Source organism: Apteryx rowi, unplaced genomic scaffold (genome assembly GCF_003343035.1).
Source record: "Apteryx rowi isolate R43461 unplaced genomic scaffold, aptRow1 scaffold_563, whole genome shotgun sequence".
Taxonomy (NCBI): Eukaryota; Metazoa; Chordata; class Aves; order Apterygiformes; family Apterygidae; genus Apteryx; species Apteryx rowi.
The window spans coordinates 159580-176191 of record NW_020450831.1 but is presented as its reverse complement, the minus strand read 5'-3'; the positions used below and the strand labels follow the sequence as shown (position 1 = coordinate 176191).

The following is a 16612-nucleotide window of genomic DNA, read 5'->3' as shown; positions in this document are numbered from 1 at the left end:
AATATGCAGATAATGGCAGAACACACCTTCATCAAAAGAAAGTTGGCATAATTCTTGTATTTTTTCCCCAAAAGAGCTATTTTCCCCATCAACTGGTAATGTATTAAATAAATAGCACTGATACAGCCATCTTCAAGAATTCCTAAAAAATTCACAGCTTCATTCATAATAAAGGATCACAAAATGCTCAGTTATTTTCCATTCAGGTATTCATAAATACCTGCAGAATACTACCCTTTTTTGTGGTAAACACTATTACTTGGACATCGCATCAAATATTTCAAGACATGCGGGGACTAATTTAAGAGAAAATCTAAAGTAGCCCCACTAGGCTAAAAAAAGCAGAACAGACAGGTCACGGTTGAAAAATATGCTGCTTATTTAACTCTACCCTGTTTAACAAGGTGTTCCCTAAGGCTAGTTCTATAGAAACACCACTGAACAGAGAAAAAAAAAAAAGAAAAAAGGGGGGGGGGAATTCAAAACATCCGAAACTTCCAGCTCAATAATGTAATTCAATACTACAACATCTGGGGACTCTGTAGAATTATCACCTTCTACCTTTGAAGTCTATAATAGGCTTATTGTATGTGGTAGGTTGATCAAATTTTATGATTAAGCAAGCCTGAATATTTTGGTCTTTCTGAGAGAGAACCTACACTCACAGAGCACTGTGGTACTGAACCTGGCCTAGCAGTTCTTTGACAGCAAACGCCTCATTTTCTATGCATGTTGACTGAGGATGATTTAGTCTGCATTTATTATTACACTGAATGCTTCAGTATCTGTATTGTGTCCAAGGTCTTATAGTGGTAGATCTATGCTTAGCCATAGATATCTCCTTCTGTAGGAAGAGAACTAGAGGTGACCACATCAGTGGTTAGTTTCCTTAAGTGACCAGTGTCAAGATGATTTATGTCTTGTAGCATTACTCCGTCAATAAACACACCGGTACGTGTACTGTTTCCATTATCACCAGAGAAGAAGGTCAGCATTTGTCAGCAGTGTCCTCTCATTACAGGGGTCAGGTCTACTAGCAAAGATGGCCCATCAAGGTTATCCCACCTCTTCATTAATATTGTACACTGTGAAGTTGCTCTACTGGGCCCTGGTCTTCTGACCAAATTAAATGCAATTTTCTTCAAAACTTGTTTTTTTCCCTCCCTTCTTCCGTTTCACCCAATAAGCCTCCAGAACACCTCAGTTTTGAGAAAAGCTAAGGCAGGAACATTCAGTATAACAGCATGGCCCAATTTAACTTGGGCAACAGAAGTTTTGGAAGAATGTTTTACAGCCTAGTTTGAAATCATTTGAATAGAAACCCAACTCTCACAACTGCACAACTTTAAGTTTTGGCCTCTAACACTGTCACTTAACCAGAGATGATACCCAAGACTGGCTTGAAGTGAAAATAAATTGCTCTTCTGCCCCCCCCCCCTTTTTTTTTTTAAATATGGGCTTCCCCACTTTAAATCCAGATCTTTCATACCTACTTCATATGTTGAAAAAGGCCAAAGAAAACTTCATTTTCTAATCTGTGGCACAGCATCCAGCAAAATTATAACAGCCCTTTGACAAAATGCAAAATGAAAATCCTCAAAACAGGACACAAGGGACAAAGAAGAAATTAAGTAACTGGAGAAGGAAGCTCAGAGCAAGGAGAAGGAGACCCCAGGTTATTCTTTTATTGCAGAGCAGTAATTTTACTGCAAGATCAAAGGAAACTGAAGAGTTCAACTGCACCGGGCACTGGCCCAAACACAGGTGGGAGTGCACCAGATTGTGACCAAAGACTTCCCAGACCAAGAATTAACTTTGCAAGTTAAAAATGGACAGGACAAAGACACAAAAAAAGAAGGAAAATAACAGACTCTTATGAGCTCAGCCTAGGAAAGCAACCATGGGCATGTTCTTCTATGTAGAGCTGCAGGAGAAATGAAGCTCACAAAGCTGCTGCTACGAAGCAAAGCATCTGGTAGCGGGGATTTGGCAGAAGTTACTGAAACACAGCAGTGGATGAGGCTGTAGCACACAGGAAGCACATCGGAGAATGGGAGGAATTTTTCAACTAGTCACTTAGAAGTGCAAAATTGGCTTACAGGAGCTACACTTCCCACTGATACTCTCTGTAAGAAGTGTGGTACAATCATGGAAAGTGCTACTCTTCTCAAAACAAAGCAAAAAAAAAGGGGGATAAGGGATTAAGTTCAGGCCATTTAAAGAACCAAGAAAAATTTGCCCACAGCTGTTTCTTAAGAGATTAATATCTCTTAAGTCATCTCCATAGTGTCATGAAAACAAAGACAAAACCAACCAGTTGTCTTAAGTCTTCATTCTAGTAAAATATACTTTCAGTCAATATCTGATGAGAAAAACCTAAAAGTTGATACAAAAATACCTTTCCTTGCCTTATGGTAGCATTCTTCCAGTGCTCTAGTATGGAAAAGTTCCCGGGCTGTTAAGCCGTGAGACCTAACCCAGCCATCGGGAACATGCTTCCTTCAGCTTTATAACTATTCAGTTTTGTTTCCTTGCATACTCAAGTTCTTCAGTCATCATCCTATTTTATCGAAAAATAAAGCTCTGTGTTCAGACATGCCCCTTCCATGATCTTATTATGAGTCTTACAGTCTTGGAAACACTAAGTGAAATATTTAGCAATCAAAGTAACCTCAGGAGCAAGAGTACAACACTGTTTTCCAAGAAGACTGTGCTTCATTTCACAGCAGCACAGTGCACCCACTTAGCTCTGATAAAGGACAAAAAGAGGCTATAGATGCACAAGTAATACATTGCAATAAAGACGATGGCAATGCCTTAAAGCCTGTCTTTTTAATTAAGGAACCTCCTAAAGTGCACTAATATATAACCACAACATTGTTACTCTACTGCTCTGGGGTACGCTATTAGAGAAGTGATACCAGTGAAGTAATGTATTTTTATTGCCATCAAGTTTACAAATCTGTCTACAAAGCCTAGAACGTACGTGCACGTTTTTGTTCTCTGCAGGGGCATCTAGGGTTCAAAACCATGAAAACCCACTGGAAAGAATAAATATGCAATTCCAGAAGGCCTGCAGAGTATCAGAAATAGCTAAAAAATGTCTTAGTATACAGTCCGAATAATAGTCTTCTACCAAATTCACTGAAAGGACTCCGTGCATGTATTTTTTTTTCCTCCATTTTAAGTGCACTACAGTTGCATAGAATAAAGGTGTGTATTGAAGACAGCTAACACAATAACATAGGATTTTGCTAGAAGGAAGCAACAGAGTGCTCCTGCCTCCGGGATCTCAAGAGAGATTGAAAACCCATCACTCAATGAAAGCTATAAATAGCAGAGAAACACACACAGCTACTTCAAGTTTTGTATCTTTCCTCCAGTGAAGAGGAAAACAAACAAGCAAAAAAAAAGAAAAGAAAAACCCAAACCCACCGCCTTAAAGTTCATGTCAATAGCCATGACATTCAATGTGTCCCAGATACCAGCATCTGACAAAGACTATGAGAAAAATCCATGCTTCAGAGAATGCCAACTTTAAAAACATGGAAGAAACATTTTCAGCATGGGACAGAATAAGCAGCAGATTAAGTAGCTTCCTGCTTTCAAGGTCTTTATTTTGAGAGACTGGTTGTCAGCGTTTCTGCAAGCCCCGATTAGTGCTCCGACAGGAGGCTTCGCATAAGGGCTGAGCTTCCAAGCGAGAGCTGCCACGCTGTCAGTCAGGCCACAAGAAAAGCTGTGATGCACCAGGTCGGGTGAAAGGCGGCACACGGAAGAGATGAAACTGGACAGAAGACAGAGTTTCTCCTGAGCGACTGGATTCAATCGACAATAAACTGACAGCAGGGGATGGAGAAGTAGCTTTTTTGCAAGTGTGCATGTTTCCCCTTACCTTTTGATACAACAAGGCAGTAAGGACCAGTATCTCTGCACTAAAAATTAGCATGTTTTTCAATGAATAAGTCTCCTGAACACATGATCTCACAACACCTACAAAGACAGGGAAAACTAGACCGATTTATCAGCTTGTTTACACCGATGGTAGATGCATTGCTGCATACGTCAGAGCAAAACCATTTTCCTGTGCTCATTCAGACGTATACGTAGCTGATTAAATACTCCCGTTCGATGCAACAGTGCATGGCCAAATGACTGCTGCACAATACCATGCAGAGTAAATCAAGCTGCATAACGCTATAGGAAAAAGACAATAAAATACCTATTTCCACAGCTATTTTGAGATGCCTCCTGAAGAACTCTGGCACTTCCTCACCAGCAGGCTCCTACAGCATTTGAAAGGCAGATTTCAGGAACTAGGTCAGCGCTTAACAAAGTGCTATTTGTATCCTAAACATAAGGATGGTTTTAATTTTCTAAGCAAATGCACACCACCAGATCAGCAGAAACATATGAAAGAGGGTCGTTTCCCCCCTTTCTGCAATTCTGAAGTGTGTTCTCCACCCTTCCCATGAGTCATGACCCACAGATCATTAAACGCTGCATTAACATACCACATATTTCTCGGGCAATAGCTTAACTGTATCATAATAAGGAGCAAGACAGAGATCTTGGGGGGCGGGAGGGGGGAAGACAATATTTCATTTTCCATTATTAAGATATTCAAAAAACATACCTCATTTTTAGTTTAAAAATATAATAATTCAAAAACTTTGCAAGTAACTTTCTGAAGGACTGCACAGGAGAGGACTGCATCTTCTCACGTCGCTATCCAAGATAAACCCTTCCCCTCACTCATATTAGAAGTGAGATAAAGTTGCATTTATTTGTTAGAAATGTTAACGGTCACATTTCTAATACTTGTGTTACCACTTGAGGATTAGTCTTGCCATCAGGCTTTGCGCAACTACAATTTCCATCTTTTACCTTAAGTCATCAGACATGAGGTTTTCAATCCTTTGCCTTCCCTAAAGCAAAATATTACCATCTGAGCATATTAATGTGAGTTTGCACTATTCACTTATATCCTTCAGTAGTCACCGTGCTCGTTTCCACATACTTTTGGGAGATGACTGGCCCTTCCATACATTCATTTAGCTTGATCTAGATGCCACACTCAATACAATGATTTTTCTCAGGTGTTAATCAAGTTCCTGGTTAATTCCCCCTGCATGGTGGACAGATTTTCTCTCAACAGCACTGGACCCAAGAACACCTTCTAAAGCTACTTTTTCAGGTGTATGGACCGCATACTTTCCTTTCATGTAATGCTTTGATTTGTTCTTTTATCCAGTTGTTCAGTATGTACTTGGTTGCACTACAGCCATTCCAAACCCTAGAAAAAGGAGCATTTGAGGTATGAGTGTGTCCCTTCACCCTCCCAAAGTTTCACGTCAAATCACCAAAACAATTAAGGCTGAAATCCTGACTTCATTTAAGCGAATGCTAAAAGAGGTGGAGGACTGCATTTCACCCTGTATTTCTTAACAGAGATATTTCCTTTCATCAGCATTATCCAGACATATCTGAAGACTGGCCTTAAACAATAACAAAAGTCATTACATTTCCAGATTTCCACCTGCTTTTTGGCAGATTTTAGAGTGATAATTTAGGTCCCTCGTCACCCTCCCCTTTCTCCTTCTCTACAACTCAAAAGTATAAAGGTTCTTTTCAGAGAAATTGGATAGATTTAAGATTAAGGATAAGAAAATATCTGCATGACATCAGTCTAGAACAGACATTTTTCTGTCCCAGCTAAGCCAAAATGGTAGGTAATTCCTTAATTCTCACTAAGCTTAGTCCAAGAGCACTCATTTAAAAAGCTAAAACAAAACCAGAAAAAGCGAACAATGCAGTTAATTATACACAAGCCAAACAGTACCAATATTCGTACTTACAGGCTGGGGCTGTTCTGCAATACAGCAGTTGAAACACAGCCAGAACTCGCTCATTGTTTACAGTCTGAAGCGCGAACACGGGTGAAGAGCAGGACTCACGCTTGGCAGAAGCGTCTCCAGGCAGCAAGTTCTTTAAATAAATTTAGTTATAATGGTTCCAATGTGAAAATCTTTCCTCCGCTGAACTTTTCTCCAAAGACAAGTCAGTCCCAGGATAAGCAGGCTGAAAATAAAAAGCAGTATTTGAGAGTCTTCCTCCAGAAGGTTGGTCCCAGCACCATGGAAGTGTTACGTATGCGTCTTTGGTCCCTAGCGTTATGCGAACCTGAAAACAGAGAAGTGCATTACATCAGAAAGAAAGAAGATACAGCATCTCACACTTGCAGACAGCCACCCACACCAGTGATTTCTTGATAATATCTCCAACTACAGAGCAGAGACACTACCATGTCACATGCTTACTTCTACAGTGACAGCTGAAAATAGCATATACCAGAAATTCACACAAAGCTCAGCCTCTGTCTCTAACTTTTGTTGGATGAACCAGGGCAAAGAACCGGCGTCCGATCTTTTGCCAGCCATCCATTTGATCTATTCCAAGCTTTCAAACGTCTTTTTTAGAAGTGGCAACTGACCATACACTCCTTGAGCTTCTTAAGGAATTCTACCCATTGACACGTCACATTTCCCAGTGGAAGAACTACCCAGTCCATTCACAGAGCAAAGTTTAAATACCATTTAACCACAGCCCTGTAGCACAGCTGCCAAAGCAGTGCTTTTTTTTCTAAACTGGGGGGGGGGGGGGAGAACGGGACACTAAAAAAAACCCAAAACCCTCCGTATTCTGAAAACTAGCAAGAAGGGCAGATTTGGTCAACACAAGATACTTTTCCTTTACTCTCTCCACCTTGCTACTTTGTGTACAGTTGCCTTCGAAATAAGTTACTCTTTTCCACAAACCTCTAAAATTCCTCATGTGGAACAACTGAGGCTCCAGATGCCAACCATTCTTTTGCTAAACTGAAGTTTATTGGTTAATCTCCAGCCCAGTTTCCTTTGGTAAGAGTGCAATAAAAATTCCTAAGAGATTTCACTCCTGTCATTTATCTTGCCATCTACCTCGCACTTACTTTGTAAAAAATGGGAATGAAGTAAAGAGTATTCAGAAAATTTTACATTTATACTCCTTAATAATTCTAAATATGACTGCATCTTCATTCATGTAAAGTTTATGCCCATAGCTATGTATTATTATTCATATGCAGTTCTTTACACTGTCAAATGATTTGGGGTCCCCATGGGATGCATCAACTCCGTATCCATGTACATACACGCAGGCAATTTGTCATCGGCTTAGAGGAGCTAGTTCTGTGGCAGGGCAGTTGCTCCTATTTACTCTCTTTATCAGACCTCCACATATCGCATGCTTACAGCCATGAGGTCCCAGATTTGCTACACACACACAAAGTTACTGTACTAGCGTGCAGCCAGCAACAGCCAGGTACTTTCCAGGACTGTTGGCGACGGTGCACAGGTGCAGCAAAACAGCGGCACCCTCCCTGTGCTAAGCCCAAAGCCTCTGGGCAGCCTTCCCACTTCTTACCTTTTGAGAAACTAGCAGAGGTACTTTAAGAAATTAGGTGGTGCTTCTGCGGCATGCATTTAGCAGCAAAGCCCTAGGAAAAGCACCTGTCTTTCTCAATTTTGAAAAAGCCACTGGCAACATTTAAAGCAAGCTTATATCCCTGTCTGTATCATTCCTTGCACAAAGATTAGGACAAGGGGTGACGGGGGAGATACTTTGCTACTTTTCCCTATTCCTAGTACCGTACAGTGGAAAGCAATTTTACCAGAAGAACACTTGAGTTTCATGGTTCTGCAATCAGTACTGAGGAGTTTTTTCAATGTATTTTTCTCTTAAGGGGGGAACAACAACAACAACAACAACAACAACAACAACAAAAAGTCTAGTGGGAAGAAATCATTTCTAGCAAGCCTGGAGAAAACTGACAGTAACTCCACCTTTTAAAAGGCAAAAAAAGGTCAGAGGTAGTTGTTAGAGTGCTGGATTTTTATACGGCCCACTGCTAAACACATGATCGTTACAGTAGACAAGCTGAGAAAAAAAGCCAGGTACAAATCTGCTGCATCAGAATGGGGAGAGAAAAAAAAAAAAAAAAGCAGTTAAGCTGATCGCAAAAAGAGATATCAACACTGTAGGGTCAACAGTAACATGCTAGTAGCTCTCTTGCCCTGTTAGTAACTTGTTTAAAGAACGAGTTGGAACAGGAAAATTCTGTTTCACTTTTCCTAATTATTGGTTAAAAAAACAAACAAACAAACAAAAAGCACCGTACTGATTATCCCTGCAACTACTGATCAGGTAATCGCACAGTATCAACCCCACAACAATCTCGTGGGAAAGCAGTCCCACAAAGACTGGCCTAGCTCCAATCTAACTACAGTTACCCAGATTTTCAGCGGCGGTGCCGCCTCACAGCCAGTTCCCCAGTTTCTCATAGAACGAAGTTTTCAATATGGTACAGCGTGAACAACAAGGCACACGACAAGCGCTGCTGCATTGGTCTGTCTAGACCTCCCAGATTAAGAGGATAACCCAGCGGGGCTCCAGACTGAAGCACGCGGTGCAAGACAGCAGCTCCGTCACTCTTCAGTTTTGCCCTTGACATAATTTATGGTGCTGTTTAAGTGCCCTAACACCAGGCAACCCATGTTTTTTTTTTTTTTTAAAAAAAAAAAAAAGGAGAGAGAGACAGTAACTTTATTTTCTCACAGCTAGGAAGTTAATCACACTAATCAAAAGTAAAACATCTATTTGCTTCTATCCCATTTAAAATTTCTGAACTCTGAGTGCAACTGGGAGTAATACAATCCACAATACAATCTTTGCCATATTCTACATCCTTCATAGTTTACATACCACTTTAATTTTATCCCCATTACAGAAGTCTTCAGTTTTATACAGAAATGAAGCTGTTTAAATGGAAGGACACATTTTGTTATTCAGAGCGGAAAGGAATGAGGTAATTTTCATTATTCCAAAATTTATTCTGCGGTAGCTGAAGCAGTGCAAAACCAAAACTATTGCTTATTGTTACACACCAGTCATACAGGTGATGTGTGCAAAGCCTGCATTAGTGGTTAGTGGGTGTGGAGCACCACTGTGTTACAGTATCAGCAGTTTCTCATATTAAAGGAGTATTAACTTTTCAGTAGGAAATAAACAGAGCAGGAAAGGGGACGGGGGAAAAAAAGAAATCAGATCACCCCTTCAAGCTCTTCGCATTCACTGGTGAAACAGGGGTTAGACAGCATTTACCTTAGCTGATGCAAACAGGAACACGCTGCACACTGGAGAGCACAGTTAGAATAAAGCCACTTCCTAATCGTACAGCTTAAAACAGCTCCCTCTTTTTTTTTTTAAACCACCTATAAAGTTCCTTTTAAGGGTCAACCCTGAATATCCTTTGGCTACCTATTCTTTGCTCTAGCTTCGAAGAGGAAGCGCGGTAACAAGGCTCTTTGACAATTACTCGCAGCAAATAAAACCACAGGAAGACAAAGAAAAAGGCTGCAGGTGCTAGCATCGCATCTGAATGTAGCTAGTCTTGCTTCAAAGCTCCGAGTAGTGGGGAGGGGGGAGGGAAAAAAAAAATCCTGTACACAAAGCTGTGACTAGGATTATAACTAGTATTTTTATCTCGAGTAGTTTATAAGAAATTTACTGATGCTGCTGATGTGGAAGCATCATTCCACAAAATACAAATTTCGCTGCCTTAAAGCCTTTGTTTCAATTTTGCAAGCTGTAGGTTAAAAAAAAAAAAAAAAGAATGCCTGAGTTTATTTCTGCTTTTTAAAAACTTTTCCCATCTTCTTCTCTTTGAACACCCTATTACACCCATGCCACTTCCTCTTGCTGCTTAAAAGATACCTACCAAAGCAGTCACAAGAAGTGAACGGTGGCGCTGGTGGGGGAGTGAAGGTGGGTCCGAACCGACACAGAGGTTGAGCGTGGGCACATTGCCATACACAGTAAACTGCATCAAGCAGGGGATGTTTTTTAAGCTTGCAAAGGAGGTGACACAAGTCTTTACTCTCTCACCAGCCTGATTTTCAAGCTGTTTTTGAAACAAAAGTATCTGTACAAGAAGCAGTATAGGTTTAACACACTACCTGTAAAGGAAGTTGCTTTCAGATTTTGTAGCAGAAGTTTTATACGGGCCAAGCAGAGAAAATCACCGAGGCAGCGGTTCTCAAACAGGCCTTGCATTTCTATGTTCAGCTTAAAATAACCTCCTAACCTTGGAGTGCACTTTGAGCAACAAAAGAAAAATGGCTCTTATTACCATAACCTGGGCCTTGCTCCCCAGCACGCTTCACCCTGGACTAGAACTGGGGATTTCCCCCAAATCTTCAGTAATGGTTCTGAACTTCCGCGGGGGTTCAGCCTAGGCACTGAAGGCACCCCGCGAGCGGCGCTGGTCCCTGCACTCCCCTCACCGTGCTGGCACTTGGGGGCCGTGGGCACCGCTTTTAACGTGCCAGCTATCTCCAGCGCTCTCCCACCCTGAGAAACCCGAGCTGCAGGCAGCTCTGCCAGATGGAGCCCAACCTTCACTGTTCGCCCAGGCCAAAATCTTTTTTCACTTCCTTATGACTTTCCCATTTCTTCCCCCCTCCCCCCAAATGCCCCATGCTTAGTTTCAAGCCAAGAATAAAGACATTGAAGAAGCTTCCTCAAAGTTTTGGTTTTGCTTTTTTGTGCACGTTTAAACACTAAAACACAGGTCCCGATTCTGTAAAGTGGTTTATTTACATCCTTTCCTTTATGAAAATTTGTTTTGGATGCTATAAGTTACTTATAATCAATTAGGAGATTTTATTATAAGGCTTTATTTTGGGGTCATTAATCATTTGGAGTCAATTGTCTGCTTTTTTCCTACTTATATTGAAATAATTCCCCCCCACACCTTAAGTAACTGGAGAATAGGCTGTACTTGAAATTAAGCTCACCACAAATTCATATCCACGAAGGCCAGTCATTATTATGAAAGTGTTTTGCCTCTGAACGTGAAGCTTCAAGGAATATTAAAAAATGGTAGAATAGGATAGCACTACTCTTAAAGTTTTGTCCATGCTTAATTCAGTCTTTTTTTGGTGGTGGTGGTGGAACAAAGTCTAGCTTCAGGAATAACCTCGTATTTCATCGGAGCCAAAACACCTCCGGGCTGTTGGCATTTCCCGCTTGGAGGAAGCCACCACAAGCTTCCCCACGACAAATGCGCCCATCCGAGATAAGCAAAGGGAAGGCAGCTAAAGAAAGAGGAAGGGAACCGCGGCAAGCAAATCAGGAGAAACACCAGGCTTTTCATACCGTGTCGGAGAAAGCTATAAAGTAGGTGGTGGCAGGAAGCAGCGCTGTTTGGCAGAGGAAGGAGCAGCTCGCTCCGGCTGGGGGTGGCTGCGCTGCCTGCGAGGCGAAGGTGTAACGCAGAGCCTGTGGAGGCTCTTTCAAACACCTTGGCAGTGCAAAGATAAAACCAGATGTTCACGGAGTTATCACTGACAAAAGTTTCCTGCTCATTTTTTATCCCCCCCCCCCCCCGCCACTTCCTGAGGTTTAATCTCTGGATGCTTTGCTTTCAAGCAGCCCAGCCCCAAGGCCCTCGCTTTGGGAACAAAACCGACCAGTAAAACAGATGATCCTTCACTGGTCCCACTAAGATCCCCTCTGTCCAGTTTGAAACACAGCAGCCTGGTTTCTTAGGGCCAAGCCAAGTTTAACAGGCAGAACTGTGTCAATGACTAAGCAAGGAGAGTAACCTCTTTCCCAGCATTGACATTTTAAAGCTTCCTGTGCCTTCAAATAAGAATCGTTTGCAATGTGCACGGGTTCAGTGCAGTTTTCCAAAACAGATGATACACAGCTCATTACTTCCCCACACAGATCCGCCACATATGCAGAGAGGAACCTCTGTCCGAGAGGCGCAACACAAAACTTCGTACTTCTGCATTATGACCTAGGAAAATACAGGATGACCAACAGAAAACTGATGATGCAAATTTATTTTCTTAATAGAAAGCCAAACCTAGGACAAAATAAATGTATTTTGTTTTACCTAAGACATAGTCTAGGCATAATATGTTTTGTCCCATCTATAAAGAATATTTTTTCCTACGGAAGAAAAATAGAGAAGTTTGTTAAGAACAAGTGGAAAGTCTGAGAACCCATTCCTGGGATTTCTACACTGTAGAAAAGTCAGCTATGCTTTAAGAAACCTGATTTCATATTTGCTGCCCATTCACACTTCATATTCTCTGCCCATTCATGCTGACTAACAGGATGATATTTTTATTTATTTTTTTAGTTCCAAGTGGTCAATAATGTTATCTTCTTAGCTGGCAAACCCTATGGAGGCTAACACAAAAGAATACCTTCTCTTTTTCCTCAGCTGGTCTTCTTGTTAATTCTAACAGATAATACCAGTCAGGGAGGGAAAATAAACAAGCCACACTTAGTGTTCTAAGGCAGGCTCTGAGCAGGGTACCATTTCCAGGAGGAAGGAAAATAAAAAAGACTCCCCAAACAGCCCGTAACTATTTCCTTTAAAATAAGGACAGAAGCCGATCAACATTTTAATGTAAATTAGTACATCATTGCTATCGCTTCCTCCCCCCCCCAAGTACCAGTCTATTAGGAGAACAGTTACAGGAGGAAAGCAGCAGCAAGTCGTGTGGGCAAGGACAGCGCGGGCGCACTGGGTCTCCCCGGAGCTCCGACCAGGAGACACGTGAGCGTCAGAGGTGGCAGATGAATCACCTCCACCCAGGGCCACCTGGGCACGCGGCGATGAGACCTTCCCCACAGGAAGGGCCCATCAGCTCATGCGGCCACCTTCTGCTGCAGCTTTCAGTTCCCCACGTCATGAGCGAGGTGATGGCACGAGCTTTCTGTCCAGAGGGCCGCAGAACAGCCCACCTGCCATCTGCCGCCATTGAAGGCCCCGTCACCTGCTTGTATTTATTCTCTAGCCCTGTTAGCAGCTTCTCCATTACGAGCTGCTTTGGATGACTTGAACTCCGGGCATGGATGGATGTGCAGGGAGCGGCTGAAGGAAAAACTTCTAAAAATTAAGACAAAAAAAAGCACTTGGATCACTCAAGATGATGCACTCATTGGAGTGAGAGGCTGACACCTATTAGCTCCTGCAGCCCATCTCCCTGCTAGTGCCAGCAGCATCGTCTCGCTTTTCGGTGTTCCCACCAAGGACCTGTCTGCTGAACCACGGCTCTGCAGCTCGATGCACACACCACGCCTGTTGCCTCTGACCTTCGCCACTTTTAATTGCTGCTTGTTTTAACCACAGCCACCCCAGAACCAGAGAGACGCAAGCCTGCAGCTGGACTACTGCTGCTCTGGAGCAATGTCACTTTTTCCCTGACTGGACACTTCAAAACGGTGGATAATATGTCCGTTTTACTTCACAAGTCCATCTTTGCACAGAAAACTGAGCAGAAACACAAGCAGCACCAAGTCAGGCGAGCTAAACCAGCATGTTATCAGAGCATGTGGTGGGACAGCGCAGCACAAAGTTTGAGCTGATGAGACCTGGGAAGGACTAAACGAGCCTGTTAAAGTTTTACTTTACAGATAAGCGTAGGGAGCTAAGAGTAGGCTGACAAAGCAAGTCTCAAACAAAATGCTGTAGCAGGAAGGAGCATATGCACTAACAGTGCTTACTGTGCACTTGCCTTGAGACCAGAACATATGTGTGTGGGGGAAAAAATCTGATAAAATGGAGTGATTTTTTTTCCCCTCTCCTCCCACCACTAGCTAGAGTCCTGTTAACACAGTACTGTGCAACAGGCGGCACAGAGTGACACCCGGACACCAGGGTCGGGTTTCGTCTTTATATAGCGTTATATAGCACTAGCCTCTTCTCCTCCTCTGCCCCCAGGCTTTTCGCAAGTCCCTTAAAGGAAAGGCAAAAATCTAAAAATGACTGTTGAAACAAAGAAGCTGGGTTCATGCGTTGTAATTTAAGTCTGCCCTAATGCAGAAAAGTGTCCTCGTTCTACAGTCCTAGAACGATACCCTTCCCCCCAAAACAAGAGTTACTAAGTAAAAAACACACCTGAAGAGATTTTGGACTTCCACAGCACAGGTCCAACCCGTATTATCCATTCCTATTCACCAGAAGCCCACCAAATAGTATGGCTGTGCATGTCTACATGTCTGTATGACACCACACATGAAATCTGTAACTCAATAGCTGCAGTGATCATAAAATACTTGGTTCCCGTGGCTAAGACAGACCATCCTGTCATACACAGTTAGTATGAAAAGGACAATAAAATTAATTTTTAACCCTACAAACTTCAAACAGCTAGTCTGGGCTAAGCAGAACAGCTACAGGCTGAGAAGAGTTTCTAAGGTCAGATGGGATAGAAAGTTCATAGGTATTATAGTAATAGCCAGTATGAAATGAGAACAGCACCTTTTCTTTTGCAAAAAATGACCTTCCTTTTTCAAAGCAGGATGAGATTTAGGGAGGGGAGAGAAAGGAAGGAAAAAAAAGTCTTGAGATTTTTATCGCTACAGCTGTTCACGCTAAGCCACGATGCATGCACTTACAGACAACTCACTAGCAGCAGCAACAACAGGACCTACAAGGGTTGTTTCACAAAGGAAACCCTGTAACTCTGTATCCTATTTTGGGACCACCTTCAGACTGCAGCTTGATTCAGATATTGCACACGACTTAAATAGAAATTATTTCTCTTTCCTTCTCCCTCGCCAAGTTCTGTTAGTCATTTGCAAATGATACTCTAATGCATCTGAATATTAAGTATATACCTTTTTGAAAGAAAGGCTAGACTAGAAAGCTCTCGTATTGCCTCTATCAAATCACTGACATAATGTTCAACTCCACAATCAAAAGCAAGAGGATAAAAAAAAAATTAACTGCAAATGTGATATTAAATATAAACAATTCTCACCAAAATTCCTTTTGTGATATATATTTACTCACTCTTTTTGGTAAAAAAAGCAGATCAGGTTTCTGTTGCGTAGCTTATCTTTTCATATACAAGAGAAGAACAACTTTACCAAACAAAAGCTTAAGAAAAATCAGGTAAAGAGATGTGTATTTTTAAAGATACAGATTTTTAAGAAAAAAGTCACTATTCAATAACACACACAGAAAAATAGCCACACATACGAACAGCCAGCTTAAAACAAAAATACTTTGTGCATAAGAGGCAGATTTCAAGCACTGAAATGCAACTTCATTGGAGACACCTGTATTACTGACCTCCTTAAGAGACAAACTGCTGTGCAGGATGCGCAGTTTCCAAGCGTTGCAGAGACAGTAATATTATTATAACAAAGTATGTATTCTCCACAGAACAGCTGCTTCTGTTCTGAGATCTCAGTGTACAGGAAGCAGAATTGTCTCCTCACAAATGACCTGCTTATCACTCCAAGAAACACAGAGTTGTATTCCCTTTGTACCCACAAAAAAGTCAAGATGTTTACTGCTAAAAAATCCCCCCTCCCATTTGGGAAACACCAATGGTCACATCTCAGTTTGGTTAAAGCAGCTAGAGTTTTACCGACACTATAACCACTGTACAGCTGAAGTGGTCTGGCTTTCCTATGAAACGATCCGTGTCCGCAATGGCATGAGGCTCACCTACACCAATAGATAGCCAGTGAGCAGAAAAGCCTAGAATAAAGGACAGCCAATTTTCTAGGATACGAATTATTTTTCTGGCTAGTTTTAAGATGAGTTGTACATACCTGCAAACGCAAGTCAGCTTCATTTCAGCTCCACCAACAGAAAGCTACTTACAAAACGCTAAGTGAATTGCAGCACTTGACGACCGAGCGTAAAAGCAGCCTTGCACCTCTCGATCCAGGCAGCGCCTTGCTGTAAGGAAGTACCCAGGCCACGTGACGGGCGCGTTCCGGCACCAGCAAACTGCAGGGCGACGGCGTCTGAACCTGGCGGCAAACCCTGTATCCAAGCGGCAGCAGCTGTGCAAAATGGTTCGCAATGTAACCACTTCAGCATGCTGCTCGTGTAACTTTTGAGGCATCTTGGTTTCAACATCGCCGTTTCTTAAAGCTTCAAAAAAGCTCCAGCAGCATGAACTGCGATAAACACAGACTTCTCACACTAAAGACCCTTCTGTTCCCTGTGATGAACAGGAAATATTGTCTGTGTATTATGCTAATAGGCACACTATTATTATACTTCATTAAATCTATATTTAGTACGCTCTACTGTATGCCTACATACACACACATGGGGGAGGGAACCTCCTGGGCACCCCATTGCAGGCCATGCGCCTACCTGCAATTAGCTTCAAGAACTAAGCAATTTAGCACAGGTAAGTGACAGCTTTTTTAAAAAAAGCTGGAAGAGCTAACAGATGGATACTTAGATTACTATGGGTTCCCCCCCTCAACTGAAAACACTGATTCACCTACAGCACATTTACTCATTTACTTTGACTGCAACATTGCTTCAGCCAGTTGGCTTCAATGTACCCATGCATCTGCTATTAATTCTCCTCCCTAAAAACCACTGCTTTTTATTTGCTCTTAAGTACAGTTTGCACTAGAAACACCCTTCCTACTCTCTTCCTAATACGTTCTAGATTAAAGTCATTTCACATAATAAAAATTATCTTCTTTAAAGCACAAAACTACTTTGCTACACTGAAAG

At 42.0% G+C, this 16612-nt stretch overlaps 1 protein-coding gene across 1 annotated transcript in view; it reads right to left on the bottom strand.

Annotated features, from left to right (window-relative positions):
* Positions 1 to 15904, bottom strand: part of CDC42SE2 (CDC42 small effector 2) — a 44940-nt gene extending 29036 nt beyond the window's left edge. The window contains exons 1-2 of the mRNA XM_026081958.1: positions 15682 to 15904; positions 5859 to 6183 (exon numbers count right to left, since the gene is read on the bottom strand). Coding sequence (XP_025937743.1) covers positions 5859 to 5912 — 54 coding nt within the window. The 5' untranslated portion in view covers positions 5913 to 6183; positions 15682 to 15904. The remainder of the gene's footprint in view (positions 1 to 5858; positions 6184 to 15681) is intronic.
* Positions 15905 to 16612: the final 708 nt, after the last annotated feature.